General features: G+C 48.1%; 1 protein-coding gene across 1 annotated transcript in view; it reads left to right on the plus strand.

Annotated features, from left to right (window-relative positions):
• The window catches only part of MAP2K1 (mitogen-activated protein kinase kinase 1), a 100,450-nt gene that overhangs the window by 81,555 nt on the left and 2,243 nt on the right, over positions 1–16,652 (plus strand). The window contains 3 exon segments of the mRNA NM_001009071.1: positions 9,888–10,012; positions 13,136–13,337; positions 15,377–15,441. Coding sequence (NP_001009071.1) covers positions 9,888–10,012; positions 13,136–13,337; positions 15,377–15,441 — 392 coding nt within the window.

Genomic DNA, 16,652 nt, shown 5'->3' on the forward strand with positions numbered 1-16,652 from the left:
GTCAAGAGATTGAGACCAGCCTGGCCAACATGGTGAAACCCCATCTCTACTAAAAATACAAAAATTAGCTAGGCGTGGTGGCAGGTGCCTGTAGTCCCAGCCACTCAGGAGGCTGAGGCAGGAGAATCGGTTGAACCGGGGAGGCGGAGGTTGCAGTGAGCTGAGATTGCGCCATTGCACTCCAGCCTGGCAACAGAGCAAGACTCTATCTCAAAAAAAAAAAAAAAAGATGCTGTCAGCTAGCCTGGCCAACATGGCGAAACCCCATCTCTACTAAAAAATACAAAAATTACCTGGATGTGGTGGTGGGTGCCTGTAGTCCCAGCTATTTGGGAAGCTGAGGCAGGGAGAATTGCTTGAATCTGGGAGGCAGAGTTGTAGTGAGCTGAGATCGTGCTACTGCACTCCAGCCTGGGCGACAGTGTGAGACTTCGTCTCAAAAGAAAAAAAAAAAATGCTGTTAGATCTCTCCCTCTCACTTGTTTCCCTTTCGATGTTGGCTTTCTTCTCTCGGGCCAGCTGTCTACCAGATGGAACCATGGTTTCCTGTTTTACAGTTTTGTTATCAGAAGAGTTTTTCTCACTTCAATTAGAAAGTTCTGAGCGAGGACTCCTGATTGGACTGTTAGGGGTCGTGTGCCCAGACCTATGAGATCACCGTGGCCAGGTGATAGGGAGCTGTAAGTGGCCCAGCCTGGGTCAGGGGGCTGCCCTGTAGCCAGGGACAAGGTTCTCATTGTGTCAGTCTCCACCTTAAGCTGCATTTGCCCCAAAGAAGTATGTGTGATGAGGAGACAAGGAATGCCTGACATCTGTCTTTAAATTGTCAAACACATTCTTCTAAGTCTTTCCATTACGGGTTATCCCAAGCTAGGAATAACTGGTGAGTAGTTTCTTGACCTTTTTTCCAGACCTTTTTTGGCGAATTATGTTAAGCTGTGACCCAGGCACAAATGGGGAGGCCATACTTTGGTGGAGCCTGGGTCACATAAATATGGTGACCTTACTAGAAATTCTTTCCTACTTACTCATTGTTTAATAATGAACAGAACTCTGGCCTATCTTCTTTTGTCACTGTTTAACACCCACCTCACTACCTCCCACCTCTCCTGCTAAACAAAATTAGCCTTCAGCAGGTCAAAACAGATTTTTAGCTAACTTCCGTTTCTTGAATAGCATATGATAAGAACTCAAGTTAGCCAGGTTTGTTCTCCTGCCTGTAGGTGGTTGATTGGGTTTGTGATACTGTGATACATTGCATATCTGCTCCTCTGAGGTAGCCCAAATAATCTGGTGGGGGAAATACGCTGTTTTAATGTTATTTTGTGACCTTTGGCAAGAGATTTTATCCTCCAGCCTCAACTTCCATATCTGTAAACTAGGACTATTCTGCCAAATATTACGAAGGGTCATGAAAAATGAGAGATCAGGCTGGGCGTAGTGGCTCACGATTGTAATCCCAGCACTTTGGGAGGCTGAGGCAGTAGGCTTGCTTGAGCCCAGGGGTTTGAGACCAGCCTGGGCAAAGCAGGGAGACCCTGTCTACCAAAAAAAGAAAAAGTTACTTGGGCATGGTGGCGTGTGCTGAAGTGGGAGGATCGCTTGAGCCTAGGAGGTCGAGGCTGCAGTGAGCCATGATCATATTACTGCACTCCAGCCAAAAAAAAGAGTGCTGTCAGGGAATCTGGGATTCATAAGCATTTCCCTTGACTGCTCTTCTTTCCTTTATTTTATTATACCTCTCTTCTCTCTGTATCCCCTATACCTTTTGCTCTGGCTTTTGTTACATCCTGTATTAAAATTTTAGATAATTTACTTTATGTTATTTTACTTTTTTGAGACAAAGTCTCGCTCTGTCACCCAGGCTGGAGTGCAGTGGTGCAATCTCAGCTCACTGCAACCTCTGCTTCCCGGGTTCAATGAGTTCTCATGCCTCAGCCTCCTGAGTAGCTGGGACTACCGGTGCACACCACCATGCCTGGATAATTTTTTTTGGTATTTTTAGTAGAGACAGAGTTTTGCCACATTGCCCAGGCTGATCTTGAACTCCTGGCCTCTAGCAATTCACCCGCCCTAGCCTCCTGATGTGCTGGGATTACAGGCCTGAGCCACCATGCCCGGTCTAAAAATTTAGATAATTTATTGGAATGTTGTGTGCCAATGAAAAGCAAATCCTAAGCTCCTGCAACATCATTTCATGTTTGATTGTCAGGGTTTGTGGGCCCTCTGGGTCAGGGGATGAGCAGTGAATTGGCAGAGAGGGGTGTAGGGAGGGTAGAGAAGGAGAGCATTTCAAAACGAATGAGGCTTGGAAGGGAAGGAAGAAAAGAAACTTAAAATGCAGTTTCTGGGCTTGGTTGTAAAAATCTTGAAAGTGAGGGAGATAAAAATAGTTGCTTGTTAGGACCTGGCAGGCATGCTCTGGAGGCTCCCTGTTTGAATTCAGTTGCTAATCAGGAGGTGGGAAACAACCTCTGGTTCCTGCTGTTAGCACGTTTCTTGCAGTTGGCCTTGTCAAGAAGGATAATGGACTGGAGCTGAGAAAGAAGCATCATGCTCACTCGCTAAACTGGAGTGGAGAACTATTCTCTCCTTACTGAATTTCAGGGATTTCAGCCTGCCCCAAGTCAAATCCTTGTTCCCAGAAATAAAGCTCGTTACATCTGTAATGTGAATGATTCCTTCCCCGGCCACAGCTCAATAAGGGCTCTTGTGAAACTTTGGAGTACAACTTATTATGGGTTGCCTTTAGTCCTGTTGTCTGGGCCCTGATTTTTTAGATCCTGGAGAGAACACTCCCTCAGGGGTCAGAGTTCTAACCCTTAGCCCTATCGTTAACTCCCTGTGTCACCCTAACAGGTGACGCCTTCCTATTCTAGGCCTCAGTGTTTCTCATCTGTGTGCAATGGTTTATAATGCTTACCTCACAGTGTTACTGTAAGGATTAAAGAAGATAGTATATTTGAACTGGGGAGGCGGAGGTTGCAGTGAGCTGAGATCATGCCACTGCACGCTAGCCTGGGTGACAGAGTAAGACTTGTCTCAAAAAAAAAAAAAAAGATAGTATATTTAAAAGGCCTGACATAGCAGGTGTTCCATAAATCAGAGCTGTTGTAGGATCTTCTTAGGTCTGCTAGGCTCGCCTGCACCTCTCATTCTCCCACCTAGTCTCTCAGCTGCATCCTGGCTTTTTTTTTCCAATGCTCTTGGGGAAGGAAATTTGGGTGGGGGAAAAGAGCTTACAGGTAATGGCTAATTGAAGAGTTGGGGATTTTCTCAGAATTTTAATTATCTCTGCTACTTAATTAGCTCCTGAGGCCATGGATGGCTGGAGGTGGCTCTGTAGAGGGTGCGATTTGACTCATCCAGGTCAGCTCCCTTTCTCTCTGTTTCTTCGTCTTGAGTGGGGAGAGTTATTAAGGCTTTGCCAAGGATACTAAGAAGAGGTTGTTTGAAGCCTAAAGTCGCCATTTTAAAAAATCTTCATTTGCCTTTTTTTAAAATCCTTTAACTGTTGCTTATCTACTTTTGGATTCAGCCTTTGTCACAGATGAGCAAGAATCCAGCTTCCCTGTGTCACTCTGCTTGTTTCTCAGCAGCCCCTCGCTCCTTCCTTCCACCTCTTCTCTTTCTTTTGGGCTCCCCACTTCCACCCCTCCACTGCCTTTCTCTTCCCCCAAGCCCCACCGTCTTCCATCTTGCCTTAGGGAATTCAGCTGCTTTTAATATTAGCCTAAACCAAACAAAATGAAGGTATTAGGATATAGTGGAAACACATAGAAGGCCGAGATTCACCTTGGTTCATCTGCCTGCCAGGGCCTTGTCAGCTACTCAGGCTATCATCTGATGGGTGGCACCCATCCCACCTGGTTGGAAGAATTTAGAACGAGTCCACGGGGCCTTGACCACATCTTCATCTTTGCCCTTACACGTGCACATGTTCTTGTCATTTGTTGGATTCTGTCTCCCCTGATGGTGACAATCCCTGTGTCCTTTTTACTCTTAGCTCAGTGCAGATACTCTGTGTTTCTAGAATAAATAAATGACTCCCTAAATTGTTTTATCCAAACACCTTATTTTAGAGGGGTAGAAAATACTTAATAGTTAAACTTCAAAATGTGTGCTCTTGAGGGAAAAATCAGGAGGCTTTGAATAGTGTTATTTCTGGGACAGAAAATATCGGAGAAGAACATACTTTCTGAGTTTTTCATAAAACCTCCTTGTTCATTTTTGAGGAAGGAGGGGTTACCCATACTCATTGTCACAGAAGCTGAGCAGAATTGGGGTTATTAGATCTCAGCCTCCTGTGGGATTCCTAGGGAAGCTTATGAGCCTGGGAGCCTACTGGGTGGTTGATGCTTCCTCCAGAATGCAGCCTGGCCAGCCAGCTGCTGGGGACCCTCTCAGCATCACCTTTCAGTTATCAAAGGATCAGAAAGAGAACGCAAGGCCCAGAGGTGGCCTCAGGAAGTAGAGAAGGACTGGGCCTGTGATTTGAATGTTTGAGGGCTCTGCTAGGAGAATGTGAGAGGAAGCCCAGTTAATCCTCCCAGGACTCCAGGAGCAGGGCATTATCCCAAGTTGGGAAGGGGATTCAGAAGAACTAGGCATCTAGGAGTAGAGGTGACAGGGTGATTTGAAAGGAAGACTTTTTAGATGCAAGGACCAGCACAAGAGAAGGCGAGACTCTTACACAGGGGCAGTTAGAGAGGCAGGCCAGCCCCAACCAGGAAGAAGTGGATGTGGAGACGTGTTGTGGTGTGAAGTTGGAGAGGAAAGGAAGAAACAGTGGAGGGCATGGAAAGGCGGGCAGAGGGGCTTGGGACTGTGCTCTGAGGCAGAGGGGAGCCATGGCAGGCTCTGTGCAGGGGCTGTCCCGCTGGAGGAGTGCTGGTTTCTGTGTAGGCGGGGGGAGGGAGAAGATGCTGGAGACCGGAACAGTGTGTGAAGGGCCTGGCTATTGTGGGAAGCAAGTGTGGGGTGCTGAGGGAGATCAAGAAATGAACTCTCTCTCGACTTGTCTGCCATCGTGTACCTCTTTTCTGTCCCGAGAGAAGAGCTAGACTTGGGTGTGGCAGGAGCAGGGGCAAGAGGGATGTCCTAGCGTGGCGGCTCCAGCAGCATGCTCTGGGGTTCAGTGATCTCATGTGCCCAGGTTTCCAGGTGGCTTCTTGTGAGGCCCTCCGGGATCTGGCTCCCAGGACCAATGTGGTCTAGCAGTGAAAAGCCCCTCAGAATTTCCCTTCTCCTCCTCTCCAACCCCTTCCATCTCTGCTGCCTCCTAGGCAGTGTTTTTCCCTGGAGCGGGTGGGAGAAGCTGGAGCTGACAGCCAGGGATGGTGGCAAGCTGTGTTATGTAAGTTTGAAAAAAGGAGGCTTGCTTGCCATGTGAATAGAGATCAGATACAAGGACAGCTAGAGGCAGCACAGCCATGCCTGAGCAGCAGCTGTAGTCTGAAGAGAGGTGTCTGAGCCAGCAGAGGAAGAAGCTGCTGGACTGGGTGGAGGAGACTGTGTTCTTGTGGGGAAGGAGAGGTGTCTGGTTCTGTGAACTGCCGATCTTGGAGGGCAGCCTGTGAAGCAATCATTGTCTATTCCTATAACATGGTGTGCTGCTTATATGCCATGCCTTATTACATCAATCCTGGTCTGTAACTTGTGATGGTATGAGAGCCGCCATTGTGACTGTTTCAATCATGGCAAACCATGGCCCAGAAAAGTCAAGTGACTTGCTCAGGGCTGCATGTAGAGTAAGTGGCAGGGTCAGGATTTGACACAGGGCTTCTGTCTCACTAGCCAGTGCTGCTCTTTTACTCTAAAACAGGCTTAACAGATCATGCCTAAACAGCCCATGGGGAGAGTGTGGGCCGGGTGAGGGAGCCTGGTGCCGTGTGGCCTGGCATGGATGAGAGGCAATGGCACTGGGTGGGAGGAGTGGAAGAGGGCTTGTGTTGGAGCCCCTTGGTGTGCCGCCCCAGCAGGCACTGTCACACCCCTTACCCTTCTCAGTCTCGTTCCATTTTCAGCATCATTTTCCAAATCCTGAGCACCTGACCTCCAGGGGCCAGGTACCCAACACCGGTCCTCTGAGGGGCCATGGGCATGGTGGGATGAGGAGGTACACCTCCAACAAGCAACTGCTGGACTCATGCCTCGGCCGAAGTGTTTGTGGGCCCTGTCCTAACACTAGGCCCAGGGAAAGAACAGAGCTCGCCCCTCTCCTCCCGAAGTTCAGAATCTCCCCGTGGTTCTCTGAGAGGCTGCATGGCTCGCTCCCTCTCTCTGTTCACATCGTTGCTCAAATGTCCTCTCCTCACAGGGCCGTTCCTTGCCACCCTGTCACAACAGTACCCCCCTACTCTCTCTGTCCTCACAGGGTTTTATTATATATATATATAAAAATCTGTGTATATATACTTAACATATACAGGTATATATATATAGTGTATATATATATGTTAAATATATATACACACATATATGTTAAATATATATACACAGATATGTGTGTGTGTGTGTATATATATACCTGTATATATATATACACACACCGGTATATATATATACCTGTATATATACCGGTATATATATATATATATATATACAGGTGTATATATACAGGTATATATATATATATTTTTTTTTTGAGACAGAGTGTCACTCTTTGCCCAGGCTGGAGTGCAGTGGCACGATCTCGGCTCATTGCAACTTCTACCTCCCGGGTTCAAGCAATTCTCCTGCCTCAGCCTCCCTAGTAGCTGGGATTACAGGTGATGTGCTACCATGCCCAGCCAATTTTTGTATTTTTAGTAAAGACAGGGTTTCACCATGCTGACCTCAAATGATCCGCCTACCTCAGCCTCCCAAAGTGCTGGGGTTACAGATGTGAGCCACTGCGCCTGGCTGGGTTTTCTATTTTTCTTTGTGCCATTTAAGACCACCTGATGTTACACATTTGTTCATTGATTTGTCTGTCTCCTCACAATAAAATTTAAGCTTCATGACAGTGGGGGACTTGGTCAGTTTCTTGACTGCCCACACAGAGCCCACAGGTAAGGTAGCAGGTGTTCAGTGGACAGTAGGTGATGACCGTTAGAGCATGGCAGCAGGGTGGGTAGAAGAGGACAGGTGTAAGTGTCAGAGGGCCTGGGATCTGCTTTCAGCTTTACCCAGTTTTTGCTGTGTGACTTTGAACAAGTTGCTGGATCTCTTGGGCCTTAGCCTTCTTTTTTTTTTTTTTGGAGACAGAGGAGTCTCACTCTGTCACCCAGGCTGGGGTGCAGTGGTGTGATCTTGGCTCACTGCAACCTCTGCTTCCCAGGTTCAAATGATTCTCCTGCCTCAGCCTTCTGAGTAGCTGGGGATTACAGGCGTGTGCCACCACACCTGGCTAATTTTTGTATCTTCACTACAGACAAGGTTTCACCATGTTGGCCAGGCTGGTCTTGAACTCCTGACCTCTGGTGATCTGCCCACCTAGGCCTCCCAAAGTGCTGGGATTACAGGCGTGAGCCACCATATCCTGCTGGGCCTTAGACTTTTTGTTTTCATCATGAAGGGGAGGAACTAGGTGCCCTCTAAGGCTGCTTCTGGCACCTCTCTTCTGAAAGTCTATGTGTAGGAGACGAGGGTCGCAGAGGGGTTTGCAAAGATTTGTATCCTGTGTTCCTTTACTGAAGAGCCTGACTTGGGTCTGCACACTGTGGGGTAGGGGAGTGACATGATGAGGGCTGGGTCTTAGGAGGACTACACCAGTGATGCAGTGTGTGCATGCATGTATCCATGGTGCATTTAGAACCATTCATTCAACAAGGGCTTTTGGAGCACCTGCCCTCTGTCACATACAGTTTGGGCTCAGGGCTTAGAGTGGTGAGGCAGACAGCCAACGTCCTGCCCTCCTGCAGCTGATTGGGGCAGAGAGAGGCTAGAGCTGGCCTGGAATGGTGATTACCCCCAGGCTGAAGATGAAGAGGGGCCAAGTGGAGTTGGGGCACTGGGATATTAGAGGGTCATGATTTTTTTTTAATTATTTTTATTTTTATTTATTTTTTTGAGGCAGAGTTTCACTCTTGTTGCCCAGACTGGAGTGCAATGGCGTGGTCTCAGCTCACTGCAACCTCTGCCTCCCAGGTTCAAGTGATTCTCCTGCCTCAGCCTCCTGAGTAGCTGGGATTACAAGCATGCGCCACCACGCTAATTTTTTATTTTTATTTATTTATTTAATAAATGTATTTTTTGAGATGGAGTCTGGCTCTGTCACCCAGGCTGGAGTGCAATGGCATGATGTCGGCTCACCACAACCTCCTCCTCCCAGGTTCAAGTGATTCCCCTGCCTCAGCCTCCCAAGTAGATGGGATTACAGGCGCCCGCCACCACTCCTGGCTAATTTTTGTATTTTTAGTAGAGATGGGAGTTTCACCATGTTGGTCAGGCTGGTCTCAAACTCCTGACCTCAGGTGATCTTCCTGCCTTGGCCTCCCAAAGTGCTGGGATTATAGGTGTGAGGCACCGCCCGGCTTTTGTTTTTCAATTTGTCCTTGGAAAGATACTTAAATAGACCTGTTTGAATCTGTTTAAGAATAAATAGCCAGCCATGGTGATTCACGCCTATAGTCCCAGCTACTTGGGAGGCTGAAGCAGGTGTATTGCTTGAGCCCAGGAGTTCAAGCTCAGCCTGGGCAATGTAGTGAGACTCTGTGTCTAAAAAAAAAAAATAATAAATGCATTCATATGACAGTATCGAAGAGAAAAATAATGAAATGTTATTAGTGGTTCTGCTGGGTTGTATTATAGGAGGTTTGGGTTTTTTCTGTGATTTTCTAGATGTCCTATATGGTGTCTATATTATGACTATTAATATAGACACCATATAGGTTTAGGATGTCATGGTTTAGGATGTTTCCTAGATATGGTCTGCCCTCAAAGTGAGTGTCATTGTTTGCTGATGTCTGCTCCACAAAGCCCTGCTCCAGGGGCCTTCACCAAGTCCCAGCCTTGGTTTTCTCACCTATAAATGAGGATAATTGACCCTGGTCTATGCACTTTACAGGACAGTTGTATGAATCAGAGGATACAGCGGAAGAAAAAATGTTTGGAAATTTAGGTCTCTGCAAACTAAGGGCCAATATACTGGTATTTGTGACAGTGACCGGATGGGTGGGATGGGGTGATAATAAGAGTGCAAGGAAGGGGGATGGGGGCATCGTTTTGACTCTGAGGAGCAGCTTTAAGGCCTCTCACGTTCCAGCTCCAGGTAGCAAGGGGTTCCCCTTGACTGGCAGGGTAGATGTACCTGTGTAGGCTGTTAGGTGAGTGACTCCAGTGGAATGGAATGGAATCATGACTCAGCTCCCACCCCTGCCACACATATTTGTGAGAAAAAGACCCACATGCTCCATGCCTGGTGCAGAAGTCTAGAATGGGAATTCCTGCCAAACCCTGTCCCCTTCTAGCCTGTGTAGCCTCAGCAAGCAGATAGGTCTTATTACTTGTTTTTTTCTGCCTCCTTCATGATCCAGCCATAGATACTATATCTTACCAGTAGGGGTGGTTGAAGCAACAGACTTTGAAATCCTGACTGTTCATGATAACGGACTCCTTCCTGTGGATCATCTGGCCAAGTCTGCATTCTTAGAGAGTGGAAATCGACTGTCTTTCTGTTCTACTTCTACAGCAGCTGCTCATTTCATCTCCTGACAGTTGCTTCTTGAACTCAGAACAAAGGGCCTTGGTGTACAGTGTTTGCAAGCCAAGGGCTGCCTCTGATGGCGGACGGGGGTGTGGTCCTGGGACTCGTGGTCAGGGCTGGTCTGTGTGGAATGCTGATCCTTCTCTTCCCCAATCTACCTGTGTCAGTTCCCTCCTTTTCTATTTTCTCTTCCCTGCAGATGTCAAGCCCTCCAACATCCTAGTCAACTCCCGTGGGGAGATCAAGCTCTGTGACTTTGGGGTCAGCGGGCAGCTCATCGACTCCATGGCCAACTCCTTCGTGGGCACAAGGTCCTACATGTCGGTATGAACAGAAGTTTCCATTGCTTGAGCTTCTTGTACGTTCAGGGAGAGGAGCCCAGTGGGTGCCTTTCCTGTGGAGCCAGAGTCTTGTGCTGGGTAGGGGACAAGAAGTGAGGGAGGAGGCACAGTGCTCTGCCCTGAGGAGATGAAGTTGAATGGGAAGATGGTCTTGGTCTTTCTTAGGCCTTGGAGCATAACTGGGATATTGGGGCCTTGACTCACTGAAAGGACTGTCCAGCTCCAGAGTGTGGCTTTCTTTCTGAAGGACTGTGAGCTCCAGCTCCCCTCTGGGCATCTCTACATGATAGTCTTCAGATCCACAAACCCAGGATGCTCAGATATGATCCACCCCAAACTACCTCACCTTCTCCTTTTCTCTTAGCAGTAAATAGACAGCATCATCTCCCTGGTTTCCCAAGGTAGAAACCTGAGCATTGGCTTTTAACCTGCCTTCTCAGCAGCCCGTCCTTTCAGTATCTTGTAGCTCCCAACTCCTGAGAGTCTGTTCAGAATTGTCCAGCCTCTTTTCTCCCTCTTCACTATGTCTGTCAGACATGTACCCCTCCTTCTAACTGCAGCATACCTGGACCCCTCGCCAGAGTCTCTGCTCCACTTCAGCCAACACCCTGTGTTGAGGGTATTCCCTCCTGCTCCTGGCTCTGCTGGCTCACACTGTCACCAGAGCGTTGTGTGGGGCCATCCTCACACTATGGCAGCACCAGCATGTTTTCTTCCCTCCTCCATACCACCGGTTCCTTGGGGACAGGGACAAGGTGTCTCTCTTGTCCTTAGTGCCTGGCATGGGGCCTGGCATGTGGTAGGTGTTCAGGGAATGCTTGGCAAGTGGGTAGATGTTTAGTTGGCTGAGTGGGAGGGTACATGGATAAAACATTTCTGAGAATGATTTGGAAAGGTGGAAACGTGAGTCTGGGCCAGTGCTGAAGTGCGGCAGAGTGGAGGAGCGTTGGAGTGAGTAGGCAGTCTTTATAGAAGTGGCGGGGAGTGCAGGCCCGCATGGAGGCGGGGACAGGCGCAGAGGCTCAGATCTTAACTTGTACAAAGCATTTTATGTGTTCTCTGTCAAAGCACATGTCATGTCCCTGGAAGGTCTCATTTGATCCATGTGGTTGTCCCAGGAAATAAAGATTATTGTTCCCATTTTAGAGGTGAGGAAGTCTAGATTCAGGGAGGTTAAGCAACCTGCCTACTTAACCTTGCTGAGCCAGGATTGAAAGCTAGCTGCCCCCTTGCCAGGCAGACGCCCTTTGCACAGCACACCCTCATTTGCCTCTTGGGGAGGATTTGGCACCTGTGCCCAGATCCCAGTGTGAACACATCCTCATTCCTTCTTGCTGGCACCTACCCCCCACTGAGACTCCAGCCACTGTCAACATCACTCACCTGGCACTGACCCACATCCCCACCCCTCCCCTCCAGTGACCCACAGTGGAACTCTCTTTCTCTGTCATCTCCTCATTGCTTCTTCCCTAAATGTCTAATAACTGAGCAGCTGGCATCCTGGGCCATTTGACTGCCAACTCTCAAGTTCAAAATCCATTAACAGGCCCTGGGAGTTACTAATCAAGGGTTTAATGGTTGGGGTTTTTTTGGTTATATGGTCAGTTACGAAATAGTCCAGTGTTGGAGTTAGTGAAAAATGCTACTGGAGAAGTTAATGTCTACGTGAATATACTATGGCCAGAATAAAGATTTTTTCGGTAGGGTTCTTGAAATACATGTGCTATTTCAAATAATGCTCATTAAAAATAATGCTTTTGTATAGCACTGTATACTTTTTTTCTCTTTGGCTTTTCCCACCAATATCAACCAATATTTGTATTGCATTTTACAACATTTGACATACGTTTTCTTTTTTTTTTTTTCTTTTTTTTTTGAGATGGAGTCTCACTGTGTCACCCAGGCTGGATTGCAGTGGTGCAATCTCGGCTTACTGCAAGCCCTGCCTCCCAGGTTCACTCCATTCTCCTGCCTCAGCCTCCCGAGTAGCTGGAACTACAGGCGTGTGCCACCACGCCCGGCTAATTTTTTTGTATTTTTAGTAGAGACGGGGTTTCACCGTGTTAGCCAGGATGGTCTCGATCTCCTGACCTTGTGATCCACCCACCTCGGCCTCCCAAAGTGCTGGGGTTACAGGCGTGAGCCACCGCGCCTGGCTGTACATTTTCATTTGATTTGATCTTCTTAGTAATCCTAAGTAGAGTTTTCTTATGTCATTGTTACTGTCATTTTCATCATCATCAGCCACCGCCCCCCCCCCCCCCCACCTTTTTTTCTTCCGACATGGAGTTTTCGCTCTTCTTGCCCAGGCTGGAGTGCAGTGGTGCGATCTTGGCTCACTGCAACCTCTGCCTCCCGGGTTCAAGTGATTCTCCTGCCTCAGCCTCCCAAGTAGCTGGGATTACAGGCATGCACCACCATGTCCAGCTAATTTTTGTATTTTTAGTAGAGATGGGGTTTCACGATGTTGGCCAGGCTGGTCTCGAACTCCTGATCTCATGTGATCCGCCTGCCTCAGCCTCCCAAAGTGCTGGGATTACAGGTGTGAGCCACTGCGTCCCGGCCCAGCAGCAGCCCCATTTTATAGATGAGGCTGATATTCAGGATCCTTTAGCTTGTAAGTCCCGGAATTGGGATTTAAGTCTCAGGCCCACTGACCCCAGATCTTTTGTTCTATGTATCCACGGCACCACCTCACTCCCAACCCGCATTCCACAAGCTTCATGTTTCAGATTCAGTGACAAGATGAGCCTCTCATGCTGGGCTTCGGACAGGCTGCCCTGCGCGTGCAAGACTGTGGCCAAGCTGGGTAAAGCTGGAACCACAGGCTGTAGTGGCAGCCAGGGCACAGCCGATTACATGTGGTCTGTCAATTTAGGCCAGATTATAGGAGAAATAGAGCAGGGATGAGGGGTTAAAGCCACAGAAGCCAGCTAGGATTTGGTAAACACAGTGTTGGGGGTAGGCAGGAGGCCAAATTCAAGAGGTTAGTGGAGCTCTTGAAACAGGATATGAACTATTGAGAAGGGACAGAAGAGAAAATGCATTAGCAGACCCAGGGGTCCAAGTTAGGTTAGGTGATTATCACTGTCTGTCTCTCCTGCAGCCAGAAAGACTCCAGGGGACTCATTACTCTGTGCAGTCAGACATCTGGAGCATGGGACTGTCTCTGGTAGAGATGGCGGTTGGGAGGTATCCCATCCCTCCTCCAGATGCCAAGGAGCTGGAGCTGATGTTTGGGTGCCAGGTGGAAGGAGATGCGGCTGAGACCCCACCCAGGCCAAGGACCCCCGGGAGGCCCCTTAGCTGTGAGTAGCCTGGTGTGTCCCCATCTTGGACTGTTGGAGGGGAGGGTCCCTTACTTTCAGGGGTTTCTGGAGGGCTGATTCTCTGTACATTCTGCCAAGACTGATTCTCTGTCCCTGGATGCCAGGCTAGGGCCAGGGGAAGCAGCAAGGGTCTCCAGGTGGGTGTTGTTACTACCAACAACTTCCTACCATTTGTTGAGTACGTACTATGTTCTAGGTACTGCACTTAGGACTTTGTATACATTATCTAACCTTTTGTATTTATTTATTTTTATTATTAAGGGTCTTGCTATGTTGCCCAGTGCAGTGGCTAGTCACAGTCTTCAACTCCTGGGCTCAAGCAGTCTTCCTCCCTCAGCCTCCAGAGTAGCTGGGACTACAGGTTATAATTTATTTGTGGGGGTTGGGAGGGAAGGGGCTCACTCTGTCACCCAGGCTGGAGTGCAATGGCATGATCACAGCTCACTGCAGCCTCAAACCTCCCAGGCCCAAGTGATCTTCCTACCTCAGCCTCCTGAGTAGCTGGGACCACAGTCACATGCCACCATGCTCAGCTAGGTGGTTTTTTATTTTGTAGAGATATAGTCTCCTTATGTTGCTCAGGTTAGTCTTGAACTTTTGGGCTCAAGCAATCCTCCCGCCTCAGCCTCCCAAAATGCTGAGATTACAGGCATGATCCACCATGACTGGCTTCTAATTTGTGGGGTTTTTTTGTTTTGTTTTGTTTTTGATACTGGGTCTTGCTCTGTCACCCAGGGTGGAGTACAGTGGTGCCATCATGGCTTACTGCAGCCTTGACCTCTTGGGCTCAAGTGATCCTCCTGCCTCAGCCTCCTGAGTAGCTGAGACCACAGGCATGCGCCATCATGCCTGACTAATTTTTTAAATTTTTTTGTATAGATGAGGTCTCGCTATGTTGACTAGGCTGGTCTGGAACTCCTGGGCTCAAGTGATCCTCCTGCCTTGGCCTCCCAAAGTGGTGGGATTATAGGCATGAGCCACTGCATTCTAATTTTTTAATCATGACTTTTGGTAGATTTATTTTTTATTGAGATATAGAATTCACATAAGACAAAATTCACATTTTAAAGTATGTAGTTCAGTGGTTTTTAGTGTATTGTTCCATGTTGTGCAGCCATCACCACTGTCTTATTCTGGAACATTTTCATTACCCCAGCAAGAAACCCCATCCCCCACTCCCCCTGCCTGATCCACTGACAACCACTAATCTACTTTCTGTGTCCGCGGATTTGCCTAGCATTATATAATTTTAATAGCATTTCATTTGTGATCACGACTATAATCTGAATTTTAAAGATGAGGAAACTGAGGCACAGTGCACTTGTTAAGGCCACATAGGCTTGCAAGTGGCCAAGTCTGACTCCCAAGATGATAAACACTGTGCAGTACCACCTGCCTCTCTGAATGTGAATACTGGGAAGTAAACCTGGTACTCAGGGAATAGCCTGACCTAGCCAACTGTTTTTTATGTAGCTCCTGTCTGGCCAGGGATACCTGCCCTGTACCTCCATGAGGTCCACATGAGAGAGAGCTTGTATAAAGGGGAAAGCAGAGGGGGCTAGAGGTAGCTGATGGCAGGTCATTGGAGGGGCTGGTGGCTGTGGCCTCTGAGGCTCGCCGGTGACTCTAGGAGACAAAAGGAAGAAACGCAACTTCATGGAGAATTAAAACTAAGTCCTTTAGTTATTTAGTTGCTATCTCATTTGTGCCTCTCTCAATAGAAGGAAGGGGGAAAGGACAGACATAATTATTATGTCTCTGCTTTACAAAACTCAGAAATTTGTTTGGCTCAGCAGTGAACTGATTTGCCAAAGGTTACGAACTTAAGATGTGGCAGAGCCCAGACTTGTACCCTGGCCTTTGCTGGTCCCCTCTGTGTTCAAGCCTTATCTGTGGCTGTTTAATGTTTATTGTCCATGACCCTGTTCTGGTCCCAGGGATCCATGCCCAACCCTTTGCCTCATATTAACAAGTAATCTGTTTCTGAGAAGTATTTTTTCTTTTTATAAAATTTGTAGCATACGGAATGGACAGCCGACCTCCCATGGCAATTTTTGAGTTGTTGGATTACATAGTCAACGAGGTAAGTACTGCCTGGTTTCCTTCACCTTGGAATTTACTTGCTCATCTTAAGAAAACACCCAGGTGGCCGGGTGCAGTGGTTCACGCCTGTAATCCCAGCAGTTTGGGAGGCTGAGGCGGGTGGATCACACGAGGTGAGGAGTTCGAGACCAGCCTGGCCAACAAGGCAAAACCCCATCTCTACTAAAAATACAAAAATTAGCTGGGCATGGTGGTGCACGTCTGTAGTCCCAGCTACTCGGGAGGCTGAGGCATGAGAATTGCTTGAACCTGGGAGGCGGAGGTTGACTCTGGGAAAAACAAAACAAAACAAAAAAACACATCGCTGTCACAGGTTCAGTCTACTAGGGAGTTTAATTTAACCTCTCTTTACTGTATGCACAGCTTTATACTAAGCACCATGGGCTGTAGAAAAGCAGTTTCAGGATTAGTTCGTCACTGCCTAAGGATTTGAGGGAGGCAGAGGATGTTGCATTTGTAGGAGTCAGAAAAAAAGCCATCCATCCTCTACTGCTGGGGACCTAGGCTAGGTGGTTCTGGGTGGTAGTCACATTAAGGGAAGGGATATCTGAGGTTAGATGCGCCATTGCGTCTCCTAGTGTGCACTGCTTTCTTCCAAAATTTCACATTAATTTCCCATGCAATTCTCCCAAGCATTGCTGAGGTAGGCCAAATTGGTTCCTCTTCAAACAGGTGAGGAAATTGAGCCTCCGAGATGAAAAGTAGCCCAGGTCCTTCCCACCCAGTGCTCTTTCTTCCTTGCCACCTCCCACCTCCCATTCTTACCTCCTAGGAGGCTTGGCTGCATGGCAGTTGTTCTACTGCAGCCTCTGCTGGCACACAGCCCCTCTGCTGCCTAGCTCTTTCCTGTTCAGAAGGAATGGATGCTGCCTCTGGAGGCCAAGCTGCTGGTCTCCTCTCTCCCTTGAATGGTCCCTTGATTCCCTCAGCAGTGGGGACAGTCTGCAGAATGGGGCTTGCTCTGGGTCACTGTTCTAAGAGCTGAGTTCTAGTCCTCACCTAAGATCAGACTGACATGGCCCTCAAAGGAAGAGCACTAGGTTGGGCTTTGTGTTGGGGATCAGTGTCTCATTTTTAATCTCAAATTAAAAACGAGATTTTGGGCTGTACATCAGAGAAGTGACATCATGGACATTATGTCTGTGGGTCAGCATGGGTACACACAGCTCCCAGCCCAGGTACATAAGTGGG

Source organism: Pan troglodytes, chromosome 16, assembly GCF_028858775.2.
Source record: "Pan troglodytes isolate AG18354 chromosome 16, NHGRI_mPanTro3-v2.0_pri, whole genome shotgun sequence".
In the NCBI taxonomy this organism is placed as follows: Eukaryota; Metazoa; Chordata; class Mammalia; order Primates; family Hominidae; genus Pan; species Pan troglodytes.